The sequence below is a fragment of the Anabrus simplex genome, chromosome 2 (assembly GCF_040414725.1).
Source record: "Anabrus simplex isolate iqAnaSimp1 chromosome 2, ASM4041472v1, whole genome shotgun sequence".
NCBI classification, from domain to species: Eukaryota; Metazoa; Arthropoda; class Insecta; order Orthoptera; family Tettigoniidae; genus Anabrus; species Anabrus simplex.
Genome location: NC_090266.1, coordinates 633,026,302 through 633,041,967, shown reverse-complemented (window position 1 = coordinate 633,041,967; position 15,666 = coordinate 633,026,302). Strand labels below are relative to the sequence as shown.

Sequence of the window (15,666 nt, the reverse complement as noted above, 5' to 3'; positions counted from 1 at the left end):
GAAAGGCAACATTCATTAATGCTGCCAAATCATGAATTGTTATAGTTTTACCAGGATTAGCAGTTATCCAGTCGTGCTGTGCGATTCGTAGCTTTCTTTTAAATAGCCCCATGACTCCTACATCTAGTGGCTGCAGTCGGTGTATGCAGAGGGGGGGAGGGGGTGGAATTGACCAAAACGATACCTTGCTCTCGAGCATTCAGAATAAAATATAGCATGCAATGGGACTCATTTACAGAATGATAGGGTCTTCATTCGAACACGTAGTAATTTTCTTGACATGCTCCAGTACCATTCAAAACAAAGGTCCCGCCATCGAGCTACTTCTAGGACTATTGACAAGGCCCAGACTTCCAGGTGGTGCACCAAACATCAATGAGTCAGCAATTCTCGCACAAGGAAAGACGAAAAGAGATAATAAACGATTACCAACAGCACTGATTATCATACAAACTGTTATAGTTGCTCCACGCTCTCCGGAAACTACATTCGTAGACTGTACAACTGTAGATACCCCAGTTTCATCGAGATTCCAGACTGTGTCCACACTGATCGACACCAATTTAAGTACAAGCTCATAATTGCCATAAAATTCCATTACGTTTCATTTGTTGGACAAACTGGCTCTGGCGAGATTTGTATTTTCAGGCTACGAAGAGGAAGTTTGTTGCGTGGTTTCGTAAATACCTGCACCCAGTCGATTCCTACAATATTGTTTTTATCCTAAGCATTTGGATATTTACAGCCTAATTTCTTACGATAGTCGTAAGCCAACGGACGGATTTTCATGTTAGTCATTCCGTAACTGGTTTTAGAGCTTTTAACATTGTCATCATGTAGCATTTGCTCTTGATTTTCACTGAACGCCTGCCGACTTCCATACCGCGAACGAAACACACGAGATTTCCTTAGGTCATTCTTCCCCATTTTAACTCTGTAATGGATTGAAATGCGAGTCATTCCATATTGTGAAGCAGCCTCTCTCAGTGAAAGACTTCTTTCCATGACATTTCTAACAGCGTCCGTTATAACCTCCTCCGGGATATCCGATTCGTTTCTCTTCTTAATGTACGTACGCACCATAGTTTTTCTCAGCTCTAACATAATTTCATATTAATCAGTAGGAGGTTTTGTTATATTTTGCTTCATAAACGTGTGCCCCCCAAACGCAGTGTTCAAATCTGTTCCGCGTGCAGCCATTAACCATAACCTTACATTTTGGTGAGGAGCAAGACCTTACAACAGCTTTGTTCTGCTGATACCTTTCACAACACATTGATATGTAATATCGCAGAAACAAACTTACATTTTATGGAACAACACAGTAACGAACACCTTATAAAGTTCACTTGTTCATTCATTCACACCAAAGACAACAAAGACATGGCGGATTTAAGAACGCCGCCTCGCAAAGCCCATTTGAATTAGCCCGGGAAGCGATCTGATTGGCTAACTTCGGCAGCTGATAAAATGACAATGGCGAGAGATATCGAAATATTTCTTTTTCAAATTATTTACCAGTATGACCAACCCTGCAACGTTCATACACACGGTTCACGTTGTATATACAATCTTCTTCTTCTCCTTCTTTCCTACCGCTTTTTCCCACACCTGTGGGGTCACGGGTACGAACTGCGTAGCACATGTGGATTTGCCCTGTTTTACGGCCGGATGCCCTTCCCGACGCCAACCTTATATGGAGGGATGGAATCACTATTGCGTGTTTCTGTGGTAGTTGGTAGTTCGGTATGTTGTCTGAATATGAAGAGAGTATTAGGATGTACATGAACACCCAATCCTCGAGCCAGAAGAATTAATCAGAAGCGATTAAAATCCCCGACCCGGCCGGGAATCGAACCCGAGACCCTCTGACCATTCAGCCAACGAGTCGGACCCCTGTATATACAATCTGATATGAAAATTAAATTTGCATCCACTTACCTCTTAGATGTTATTTTTGCCAAGTCCACCGAAAGTAATAATCTCTTAGATCTTTTGCTCCTATATTCCTATTCCTTTATAAATATCATTAGCTCGTAAGGGCTGTAACTATTACCTTGATGGATGTATAGTCTCCCAAAAAAGTGTGTGTGTGTGTGTGTGTGTGTGTGTGTGTGTGTGTGTGTGTGTGTGTGTGTGTGTGTGTGTGTGTGTGTGTGTGTGTGTGTGTGTGTGTGTGTGTGTGTGTGTGTGTGTGTGGTACTGTATAGTACGCGCACCTTTTAGCGATACATGGGCACCCTAGTGCTGAATCGGTCGACCTCGGTTATCTTCGAGATTCGTACTGGCAACCTTTTAAGGACAAACTATGAATCGCTTATGCATCGCTGAGCGACATCTGGCGTACAGTTTACGTACTAACACTGTTGTTGTTTACACAGCAAAGCCAAACTATAGAATTCATGCTAGGAACAAGATTCGCATCGAGAAATGTTATATAATGTGTGTATGACACAGTTGTTGGCTTAAGATTATAACGGTTTACAAAAATTCATATCAATCGATCATATTATCGATTCAATTCAGATTTCATTTCCATTCAGTTGGCAGTATAACCGGAACCGGGAGAGCTCCCTCCTTACTCCTCTACCCCGTACTAAGGAATTACGCTAAAAGGTGCTCGGACTATATGTTCCTTGCATTTTATATTTTATTATATATAATTTTAGTTATTATCAAAGTGTAATTCAACCACCATGTAGATACAAACTCTATGGATACCCATAACAAACATTAGAACTATTGGTTTGTTTCTGAAGAAAGTGTACCTGCGAGGATCTTATACAACACCATTCCTTTCTGAGCGGCTGTACATGTATTGTAACAGATAGTATACCAGAGAACTTCATAAATATAAATTAATAAAAATATTAATGATTATTTTGCGTCCCACTAACTACTTTTACGGCACTCAGAGACGCCTAGGTGCCGCAATTTTTCCCCGCATGAGTTATTTTACGTGCCGGAAAATCTACCGACACGAGGACGAATTATATGAGCACCTTGAAATACCACCGGATTGATGCGGGATCGAACCCGCCACCTTGAGCTCAAAAGGCCAGCACTCTATCACCTGAGCTACTAAACTCGGCAAGAGATAAAAGAGTCATTCATCTGGGAATGATGAGTAACACCCATATCAAAGAAACCCCATGGCGCTCCAGCCCTGATTGACCTTGGCCTACCAAGCGACCGCTGCTCAGCCCGAGGGCCTGCAGGTTACTAGTTGACGTGTGTTCAGTGCGGTGAATCCTTGCTATTCTGCGGGCTTCTCAATTGTAAACAGGAAGGCTGCGTGGATCTCAAACTAGCCCTCAGATCCAGGTAAAAATCCCTGACCTGCCCAGGAATCGAAGCCGAGGTCTCTCGGTAATAGGCGGGCTCGACCACGGAACCGGCACAAAACCACAAGTTAAAAAAAGACTACTGTATGTGGAAATTTATATTGATTATTCTCTTTAAGTCCTTCAGGAAACTTTTCAGTTAATGAATCCTAATTGCGGGATATTCAGACCTGCCACATGGGGGGAATATTAATATTGCATGCAGATGAATCTACTACTCATGTATGGTAGAAAATAATTAGTAATCTCTACATCTTTAGATGTTAATTTTCCTCCGTGCTTCGTACTTCCACATAATTTAATACAAAATGATAATGTTAATATTTCATAAAAATAATATTAGCCTGTAATGTTTGTAAATAATGTAAAACATCGGGAATAAAGAGAATTGTAAGTAGTTATTGTGTTGTCTGACCTGGAACTCTGTGAGTGAGGAGACTGTAACTTCTCCCATGAACCAGGCGTTACCAACATTTCCTGTCAGCTCCCAGATCGTGTGAGTAGCAGGGGTCGAAGCTTCGTGGAAGAAGTGGCGTAGAAGTACTCGAAGTGACCCTACCGAAGGGCCGAACATGTGAAACCAGAGCCTCATACACAGAGGTGCATCACTGCCTGAAACAGAGCAACCATTTATTGACGAACTCCCCAAAACACAAATCACAATCAGGTCGCTTCATCAGTTATGGCAACCATGTTATATTTCCCTAACATATGGCAGCGCTGTAAGTTCAATGCATGCGTTCGGAAACCTATGTCGCACTAATGAATGCCACCGACAGATGGCGTCTCTCTGCATTCATGCCTAGTTAACAGCACAAGAAAAGTGTTCGTGTGCGATCCGCCGTGCTCCAAGATGGATGTAAGTAAAATTGGACAGCGCTCATACGTGAAAATTGCAGTTTTCCGCGGCAGATAGGCTATACACGTCAGTGTCATGCGGATCTAAGAGAAGCGTTGCGTGATAGTACTTTACCATATCGAACTTTTGCACGTAGGGTTGTGCCTTCAGACGTGGGCATCCGGTGTGAGATGTCGGTGGCCATTATCGAGCAGTTCTTAACGGAAGACAGGCGTTGGACTGTGTAGAAATTATCCATACATACGGGTATTTCTGAGCTGTCAGTGTTCTGAATTTTACGACAAGATTTGCAGATGCCCACGATTTGTGCAAAGTGGTTCCCATTTCAGTTAACCGAAGTGCAGAAGTGTACTCGAAACGAGACATGTGTCCGTCTGGAGCAACTTCATCGCGAAGGAAACACCATGATAAATCGACATGTGTCCGTCTGGAGCAACTTCATCGCGAAGGAAACACCATGATAAATCGACATGTGTCCGTCTGGAGCAACTTCATCGCGAAGGAAACACCATGATAAATCGACATGTATCCATTTGGAGCAACTTCATCGCGAAGGAAACACCATAATAAATCGACATGTGTCCATCTGGAGCAACTTCATCGCGAAGGAAACACCATGATAAATCGAAATTGTATCCATCTGGAGCAACTTCATCTTGAAGGAAAGCCACGATAAATCGAAATTGTATCCATTTGGAGCAACTTCATCGTGAAAGAAACGCCATGATAAATCGAATTAATGTAATTGGCGAAACCTATTTGTAATGTACTTTTGAATTCATTTTATTTATAATAATAGAATTATTTCCATTCAGGTATCTTTCGATTGTCCCTGTCAATAGCGCTTTTACCTGGAGCCAATTTCGTGCTGGCATTGAGAATCACATTCCAGTGTCCTTCAAACACACACAGTGGAATTCAATTGCTGATGTGTTATTGGAAGATTTAACGCACTTTTCATGACTTATAAAGCAACCCCTGTATATTTTTCAGTGCATACGCATGGCAAGGGAAATAAGAGGTACCTGTACCAAAAGTTGAAGATGAAAGAGGTACAGTACTATTACAAGATACACAGGTAACTTGTTTATGTGCCAAGTTTAATGCCCACAGGCTTTAATGTTCACACCACAGGGTCTTTGAACAAATTTCACATGGGCTGCATCATCTTCAACAACTGAAGGAAAAAAACAGTTCAGCATCCTTCCTCCACTAAACTACTGAAATTTACTGAAATATTGAGCATTGCTGTATTCTGTGTCAGTGTTACGTCATATGACGTCTGATCGTTATTAAGTTCTAAATGGAACAGATTGCAATTCCTTTACTTCCTTCTCCTTTTTTCTTTTTTTTTTAAAATAGTGTAACATAAAAATAATGGACATATTTTGACCCGTTTGTCCACTTCGAAATTATAAGACTGCCTGTTCATTTCAAAGAACATGTGAATATCGCAAATTCCACATACAGGGTGGCCCACGTTAGTTTTTCTCCTCAAATACGTTATTTTCTGACTAGCTGAAGTTAGCGACAAGCTGTTTTTACCTAGATGTATGACAATAAGTGGCACATGCAAGAACCTGCAATGTGTCCCGTGCTTTTCTAAGCTATGAGGCACAGATACCAAGTCGCTTTCTTAAAATGAAACTATACTCATTTCTGTCGCATACACAGTCGACAGAGTGGCTGTCCCAAGAGCTCTGAATTATCTTAGTGAAATTATTGAAGTTTAGTTCATCTTGTGTGCGTGTGTGATCCATTTAGTTCTAAAAACATTGGTGTTTATTTATAATAGGTCTAATTGAGATTAGCGATAACCTAGTTATTTAGATTTAAATAACACGATACCCTTGTGGCTCAGACGGCAGCGCGCCAGCCTCTCACCACTGGGTTCCGTGGTTCAAATCCCGGGCACTGCATGTGAGATTTGTGGAGGACAAAGCAGAGGCGGGACAGGTTTTTCTCCGGGTACTCCGGTTTTCCCTGTCATCTTTCATTTCAGCAACACTCTCCGACATCATTTCATTTCATCTGCCAGTCATTAATCATTGCCGCAGAGGAGTGCGACAGGCACAATTCCTATCCTCGCCGCAAGATGGCGGCTTCATTCATTCCATCCCTGACCCGGTCAATGACTGGAAAACAGGTTGTAGGTTTTCTTACAGTATTTCACTTGCGAAATACTTAACAATCGTTGTATTTTTTATCGATTATTGCCGCTCTTCGTTTTCGAATATTGCATTGTTAGCTGTCTACAGGCGAGGCAAAAGGGTATAATGTAGTCAAGAAAACAGCAAAATAATCAGCTGATTACATTATTCCGATAACGTAATTTTAGTTCTGAGTACCGGTAGGTACTTCAAGTCGCAGGAGTAATTTATACTTTCACCTCGATCTTTCAACATTTAAGAGCAGTTTCCATTTCTGTTAGCTTGTAGGAATAAAACAAAAAATATTTTTAAATGAGGATTTAACTTTAACTACATTTTTGTTGTTTCAATTATCCAATTGTATTTAGGATACGTCAAAACACAGTTTAGAATGATTGTAGTGTAGTTATATTATTAGAAACTATCATGCTTACTGTATCATTGCGTAATATTTGTCTTCTGTTAGTGCGTAGGTAGAAAAAGAATAATAACACGAGTAAGTTTCAAGTATTTAGTTTTAGCTCCAGTCCTATTGTTTCAGTTAACCTGTTATAATTAGGATACGCCTAAGTGCAGTTGAGAATTGTAGTGTAATTATTTTATTAGATATTATCTTGCCTGCTATGTTAGCGTGTTATCCTGGTGTATGGTAACCCTTTCAGTATTTCAGCATTTAACTGAAAATGAAAACCTACAACCTGTTTTCCAGTCAATGACCGGGTCAGGGATGTAATGAATGAAACATATATAGGCTGTTATTACAATGGGATCGCCACTCCCAAGGTGATTTATTAATGACTGATAGATGCTATGAAATGATAATGGAGAGTGTTGCTGGAATGAAAGATGACAGGGAAAACCGGAGTACCCGGAGAAAAACCTGTCCCGCCTCCGCTTTGTCCAGCACAAATCTCACATGAAGTCACCGGGATTTGAACCACGGTATCCAGCGGTGAGAGGCCGACGCGCTGCCGTCTGAGCCACGGAGGCTCTTCAGCATTTAACTAAACGGCAGTTTTAATTTCTATTAAACCATACTAGTGTAAACTAGTAAATATTAATTATAATAATCTGTCTACCTATTTAGCTTTGTTGTGCAATCCTTGTGTAATTCTTCCGAATTTCAACTTTTAATGGCAATTTTCATTTCTGTTTAAGCGTAGTAACAACCTCTTGTAATTAGGATACATACGTCTGAACGCAGTTTAGAAATATTGTAGTGTAGTTATTTTGTTAGAAATTAGCGTGCTTATTTTAATACTGCGAAATATTTGTGTACTAGGGGAAAAATCTCTCAAGAAATGTAGCATTTACCAGAATTCTATTATTGTAATTAGAATAGGCTTAGCTGCAGTTTAGAATAATTCTAGCATAACTATTCTTATTGCACAGTATCTTGCTTGACTTCCTGCAAGCAAGCAAACATTAATAACATGTCTGTAACTGTATGTATTTAGTGTAGTTATACATTTCCAAAGTTAGCCTCTTATTCCTAGTATTTTATAATCAGGATACGTTTAACTAGAATCATTGTAGTGCAGTTATTCTATCAGTTGATTTCCTGATTACACTATTGTCGTGAAATCTTTGTGTAATATACATTATTTCATATACCTATATATGACATATACCTGACATATAGGATACCTACTTCTGTTCACAGAATACGCTGATTTATTTTTGTGAGAAGGTAGTGCCATACCGTATTTGCTTTACGTCGCACCGAAATAGATAGGCCTTATGGCGACGATGGGAGAGGAAAAGCCTAGGAGTGGGAAGGAAGCGACAGTGGCCTTAATTAAGGCATAGCCCCAGCATTTGCCTTGTGTGAAAATGGGAAACCACGGAAAAAGTTCTTCAGGGCTGTCGACAGTGGGGTTCGAATCTACTATCTCCCGGATCTACAGCTGCGCGCTCCTAACTACAGGGCGAGTTCCTAACTACAGGGCGAGCTCACCCAGTTTCAATATTATTTCATATTTCTTTGAAGAGATAAAGGAATGGCTGGAAGAGGCAGGTGTAAGGACTGTGGACGCGAGTGGGAAGTAAGGAATATGAGGGAAGAGATAGCGAGTTTGAGGGAGATAATTGCACTGTAACGGAGGACAGGAATGCAGATGTGTCTCCCTCAATCAAGGAACAGGATACGGTAGGAAGGAGAGAGAGGGGAAGGTAGGTGAAAAGTTGTGGAAGACAGGTGGGCTAATGTTTTAAAGCCAACGAAAACAATGCTAAGGGTTTTCCTCAGGGAATGGGCAAAGGAGAGGTATTGGTGAGGAATCGGTATGAGTCACTACAGGTAGATCAGCAGAGGGTAGATGAAAATCAGGGAAGTGTTACATAGGAGAGCGGGGCCGGGAAAAGGGACCGGCAGAAAGGGGAAACGTAGAGTAGAGGATAGGAAAAGGGAGGTGGAATTGGTAGTGAGAGGGAGAAAAGGAAGGATATAGTGGATTCTTCAGGCATCAGGGAAGTTAAGGGAGAGCAGGAGATGAGGAGATCAATCAGAGGGGATGGGATTGAGGCTCTGGCCAAGGGTAACCCTTTGTCAGGCATATGGGGAAAGTGTGTGGAGGAAAAGGAACCAGGGTAAAGTGTTAACCGTGAATTAGGTTGAGAAAGATGTCGAGGAAAACAGAAGGGAGGGAGGAGGGTAAGGAGAAGGTGGTAATTTGCAACGTTGGTGCCAATAACGTACGACAAGAAGGAATAGGTACTAACATAGTTGGGGGCGTGTGACAAGAAGGAATAGGTACTAACATAGTTGGGGGCGTGTGGGATCTGGTTACGGTAGCACGGAAGAAGTTCAATAAAGCAGAGATTGTTATCAGAGGGATACTGTGTAGGAGGGTAATTGGGGATTTAAATGAGACTATGGGATTAGTATGTGGGAAATTGGGAGTGAGATTTGTAGATCCCAATGGGTGAGTTAGGGGAGAGCAGGAGAGGAGGTGTCAGTTATCTACGTTCGGATGGCGTTCACTTGAACTGCATTAGTACATATAAGTTAGTTTTTTTTTAAGAAGAGTTATAGTAAGGTACATTCAGGGAAACAGGTCGGAACAGAGAGCGGTGATGGCAGTATAGGAAGCAGAAGGTCAAGTAAGGATGACATAGAATTTTTAGTGTTAAACTGTAAAAGTATTGTAAAGAAATGAATAGAATTAATTTTGATAGATATACACTAATTTTCATAAAAACCAGAACACCTTGAAAGACTAGAGATAGGAAGTTCATATTCACAGGACATGTGCGTTATTATATGTTCTGACGAAATGATTAGCGTTTGAAACCATGTCGGCCTTCAGGTTCCAGGTCCACATCGATATCTCGGCGCACCACCACCGACTGGTAAAATGTGCCTGCGGCTCTCGTTGTCGCTATAAGCAGCAGAAGTGCAGGATGTCTCGCGGACGTATGCGAGAACCGTACCGTCAAATGAGTGAGTTTAAAAGAGGGCGCATTATTGGCATGAGAAAACGTGATGCATCCATCCGATAAATTGCTGCTTGTGTGGGACGAAGTGTGTCGGCAGTGCAAAGGGTGTGTAGAGGATGGCTCACAGAAGGCCATAGAACACGACAAGATGGTCTGGTCGCACCACCCAGACAACCCCCCGAGAAGATCGACACCTCATCCGAATGGCATTTCAGGACAGATCTGCACCTTCCTCGGCTCTGACGCAACAGTGGAACAGTGTAACACATCGTACACTATCAGGAGTAACAGTCTGTCGCCGTTTATTACGGTCTGGGTTACCGGCGCGTCGTCCACTTCTCCGCCTACTTTTGACTAATGTTCATAAACATGCTAGGCTGCAATGGGATATGGAAACACGTTACAGGGGACAGGAATGGCAGCAGATGGAATTTTCGGACGAATCCAGGTTCCGTTTGTTTGAAAATGATGACCGCATTTTGGTTCGCAGCAGACAGGGGGAGGGGCATCACACTGACTGCATTCGCACAAGACATTCAGCGCCAACTCAAGCCTTATGGTGTAGGATGCCATTAGATAAACCATAAATCACAGTTAGTGCGTGTCCAGGGTACTGTGACCAGTTTGACCTACGTGAATGACATCCTGCGACCCGTAGCCACACCCTTTCTGCACGACATCCCGCAGGTCATATTTCAGCAGGACAATGCGAGAGCACATGTTGCTGCACGAACACGTTCCTTCTTGTTGTCACAGGATGTCACACTGTTGCCCTGGCCCGTCCGATCACCGGAATTGCCGCCAATCGAAAATATGTGGGATATAGTGAAACGACGGGTGCGGCGCTATGACCCAATACCAACCACCAAAAATGAAGTGTGGAACCACATGAATGTAGCATGGATGGCTATACCCCAGGACGCCATTCGCGCCTTATACGCATCGATGTCATCACGCATGGAACAAGTTATCAGTGCCCATGGAGGAACCAGTGCCTATTAAGCAACAGGAACATCTGAACCTAGGGGACTGAAATGCTAATCATTTCTGCAGAACATACTACCTAATGAACATGTCCTGTGAACATGAACTTCCTATCTCTATTATTTCAAGGTGATCTGTTTTTACCAGATATAGTAATAGGAATTGGATCATGGCTGAGAAATGATATTACGGATGCGGAAATTTTCTCAAGGAACTGGAGTGTTTATCGTAGAGACAGGTTAGGAACAATAGGAGGGGGAGTATTCATACTGATGAAAGAAGACCGTACAAGCCACCTGGGCGACTGCCCTAAATGCGATCAGTAGTGATTGATTGATGATTGATTGATTGATTGATTGATTGATTGATTGATTGATTGATTGATTGATTGATTGATTGATTGATTGATTGATAAGCTAGAAAAAGTGAAAGATGAGAAACATTTCATTCTAGGTGCACTACTTATCTCTAAAGATAATGTTTTTGGGGTGTACAGACTGGGCAAGGCTGGCGCTGATGCAATCAGCTACGTGGGGAACGACAGAGAATGTAACGTTATTGTAGCGGGTGAGCTGAACTTACCAAATGTTCATTGGGAAGGGGATGCGAACGACAGAAAGGATGACATGCAAATTGTAAATATGTTAATATGGGAAGCACAGCTGGACGGAACCAATTACGGCACGGGTTCCGGACCTGGGGGCAATTACCCCTACGGTGGTAAACAGCTATTCTGCGGGGGTAATAATGCCGGTAATTTTTGGTATGACAGACGAACGCCACGTGGCTTGCGCTCTCTCGCGCTGCATGTAGAGTATACTAATAAAAAGCGTGGCGATGTGTGTGTAGGTAGGTCACTGTGTTCCATCCCTTTCTAGCAGCTGCCACCACCGCCGTGCCCGCTTTCTCGCACGCGAAGGAGACGGGCGAGTACGACTCAGTTTGAGTTTCCTCGAGCACTAACTCGTACGTGTCGGTTTGCTTTTGCATTGTACTGTTCTCTAAGATCCTACACGCGTTCTAGGTAAGTACCAACACTAATAATTTTCACTTCTTTTGATGTGTTTTTTCAATATTGTTATTAGTAAACCAATCATTTCACGTCATGAGAGTTTATTTTCAAGCAACATTGTGAACGACAGAATAAAAGTTGTTAGCCAGTAGTAAGTAGTTCATGTATTTTTCTATTGACCGTTCATTTCGTAACAGTGTTTAACGATTGTTTCAGGTGACATGGCTTCTACATCCGGAAAAATGCGCTCGTATAAAGAAGCATTTCTACAACCGGGGTTTCACGAATCTTGTTGACATAAATATAGAAAAGTCTCAGTGTGTTATATGTAATAAAGTTCTTAGTGCAGGGAGTATGAAACCGAGCAAACTAAAAGAACATTTCGAGAAAGTTCACAAAGAGTTTGCAGGTAAAGACATCGATTATTCTTTAAGAGAAAAGAGAGTGTTTTGAAGTCTTCGCAATTGGAAATGTACAAAAGGCAACTGAATCGTGTCTTCAAGCTTTGTGTCGAATTGCTTTTCGTATTGCTATGAACAAAATCGCACACTATAGAAGAGGAACTTATCAAACTCTTGTGTGACGCAGTGTCGCTCGTTATTGGGGAGCAACACGTGACTAAGATTAACCCAATATCACTCTCCAATACAACAGCCGTATTTTAGAGTAGAGTAATGACATTTTGGCAACTGTTACTTCTGAAATTAAAGAAAGATCTATGTTTGCGCTGCAATTGGACGAGTCAACCGATGTAGGTTCGTGTTCACACTTTCTGGTATTTACTCAGTACATTGAGGATGACCATGTAAAAGAGGAATACTTGTTTTGAAAGTCTTTGCCCACCACTATTCGCGGCGAAGACTTATTCAAAACGCTGAAACAGTTTATTGAGGAAACAGGACTGGATTGGTCAAAGCTAGTTGGCGTTTATACGGATGGGTATTCATTCTGGCTTTCAAGTACTCGTGAAACAAGTTGGACTGCATGATACATCGTTACGCTTTACTGTTAAGACGCTTCCTTGAGATTTACTAAGCGCGTTGAGCGACGTAGTAAAAATTGTCAATCATATTCGTGGCAGCGCTACGAGTTCCAGATTATTCAAAGTTTTGTGCGATGAAGTTGGTGCCAAATGTAATTGTCTTTTGTAAAACACGGAAGTACGCTGGTTGTAGAGAGGGAAAGTTTTAAACAGGGTTTATGATCTCCGTGGAGAAATAAGACTGTTTCTCGAAAATCAGACAACACAAAAAGAGATAGAATTGGACTCAAACATAAAAGATAAAACATTTAGCAAAATGCTGGCGTATCTTGCTAATTTTTTCAGTGAAATTAACAGTCTGAATACCTCATTATAAGGAAGTATGACGAATATCTTGACGGCACAGGATGAAGTTGTAAGTTTTCCACGTAAATTGGAACTTTACCTACGCAGAGTTCAAGTTGTTGATATGTTGATGTTTACACAACAGTGTGAGCAATTTGTAAATGGTGAATCTGAAAAAAATCACTTTTGAAAATTCCGTGATTCACCACATATCTGCAGCAATAGACTCAATGAAGCAATATTTCCCGGTCAAGGGTCAGTCCAGTTCTTGGATATTAAGACCATTTTCTACTGATGATGACATTTTTGAAGACCACGACTATCAGTCAAAGTAGAATTTCACGGACCAGGCGAGGATAGTACTTTCAAAGTGGAATTTCAAAATTATGATCTAAGTACATTTCGGCGAAAAGTAAGTAGTGAAAATCCTATCATAGCTGACAGAGCTCTAAGAATGATGATACCTTTCGCTATCACATATACACCAGGGTCCAAAAGTTAAGCATAAATTACGAGTAAGCAGGACAACAGGAAATAGATCGCAAATCGTACGACATATGCAGCTACCAAACTTACGTGATCGCTCTGTATAGGAAAGGAGTGTTCCCGGCTTTGACTAGCGGCGTAACCGCAAGGTAAACACAGCCAGTGCCTGCGCCCCATATTCCCTCAGTCGTGTTTGCTCTGTTATAGTACGCGGAGTGTAGCCTCGTGGTGAACGTGATACCATAATGGCACGATGACTCCATTTTGACCCCGTCTTGCAGGGTAGAATACTCGGCCGCCTGGAAACAGGCCAGATACAGACCGGAGTCTCCGTATCCTTGAATGTGCCACAACGTGTCATTTCCAGGCTTTAGAGACGATTTTGAGACACAGGAGATGTTAGTCGTAGGCAGTACCAGGTCGACCAAGGGTAACCACCCCAGAGCAGCACCGATAACTGGCCTTAACCGCCCGACGAAATTGGAGTGCACCTGCAGGACAATTGTCGGCGAAGCTTGCAGCGGACTCAGGGGTTGCCGTTTCCCGGCAAACTGTGTACCGGAGGCTCAGAATAGCAGGGCTGTTTGCCCGACGTTCAGCGGTGTGCGTCCCACTCACTCCAACACAGAGACGGGCCCGTTTACTGTGGAGCCGTCAACATTGAAACTGGACCACGAATGAATGGAGGCATGTGCTCTTCACAGATGAATCCCGCTTCAGTTTTCAGAACGATTCCCGTCGCACATTAATCTGGAGAGAACCGGGTAGCCGATACAACCACAGGAACATCGTGGAACAGGACCAGTATGGTGGTGGAGGCGTCATGATGTGGAGTGGCATCATGTTGAATGGCCGTACGGACCTGCACATCTTCATGGGTGGTCCGAAGAACACTGTTAACGCTCGGAGACACAGGGATGAGGTACTGAGACCACATGTTCGACTCTTCAGAGGTGCGGTTCGTCCAGACTTCCTCTTAATGGACAATAATGCCCGACCGCACCGCGCTGCTCTGGTAAATGAATTTCTGGCTGGGGAAGACATTCACCGCATGAACTGGCCAGCGGATCTGAATCCTATAGAACATGCCTAGGATGCATTGGGGAGGCGAATTGCATCCCGTCAACCTCCACCAAGGACCCTCCAAGACCTTCGCATTGCCCTTTCTGAGGAATGGGATCAACTGCCATAGGAACTCTTGAACCTTGTGATAGGGAGCATGCCACGTCGCTGCAAAGCATGTGTGGCCGTTAGGGGTAACCATACACCCTATTAACAGCATATTTTGTTGTGGAAGACATTGCCAAGGTGTACCTTAGCTATCAGAACCTTTCTGACACTGTTTTCTTGGACAAGTTGTGTGACATGGTGTGTGAGTCAGCTTCCGTTTGTTCAGCAATCCGTCTGACATTCCTATCAGGCGGTATGGGCTCGTTTAGTGATGATGCTTAACTTTTGGACACTAGTGTAGATGTGAGAGTGGTTTCTCAACTTGACTAACAGTAAAAGCAAAGGCCAGAAACCATCTAATGTGGAACATGACTTGAGGTGTGCGTTAAGTGAAACTAAACCTAACGTAAAAAACTTGTGAATGCAAAACAATTTTAACCTTCACATTACTTGTCATTAATTAAGTAACTACATTGAAATTGTTATTGCGTATATACTATATTTGTGCGATTTTATGATTAATAAAGGCTATTTGTATGCTTGTGTTGTTTTCTTCGGTAACATTTTAAAGGGGGAGCGGGAGGTAAAATCAGTTTCCCCTGATACCTCACAGGTGTAACAAGACTGAAAAGGTTTAGGAACCGCTGAACTAGAGCGAAAAATATTCTAGACGTGGTGCTGAAAAACCAGATATCCTCTATAGATAAACTGAAGTGATACATAAGTGACCACGAAGCTGTCTTTCTCGTAGATAGAAGATAAATGTGATTGAAAGGAATGTCATAAAAGTAGGATTATTAGGCAAAACCATATGGTTAATAAGAGAGACATGGGGATATTTAAAAAAAGCAATTGTGATCAACAGAAAAGAGTAAATAAATTAAGGCCACGGCCGC

The 15,666-nt window shown here is 42.3% G+C and overlaps 1 protein-coding gene across 1 annotated transcript in view; it reads right to left on the bottom strand.

The window, feature by feature from the left end:
- Positions 1 to 15,666, bottom strand: part of LOC136862974 (MAM and LDL-receptor class A domain-containing protein 2) — a 348,511-nt gene that overhangs the window by 93,657 nt on the left and 239,188 nt on the right. Inside the window, exon 9 of the mRNA XM_067139270.2 lies at positions 3,760 to 3,956. Within this exon, the coding sequence (XP_066995371.2) occupies positions 3,760 to 3,956 (197 nt within the window). The remainder of the gene's footprint in view (positions 1 to 3,759; positions 3,957 to 15,666) is intronic.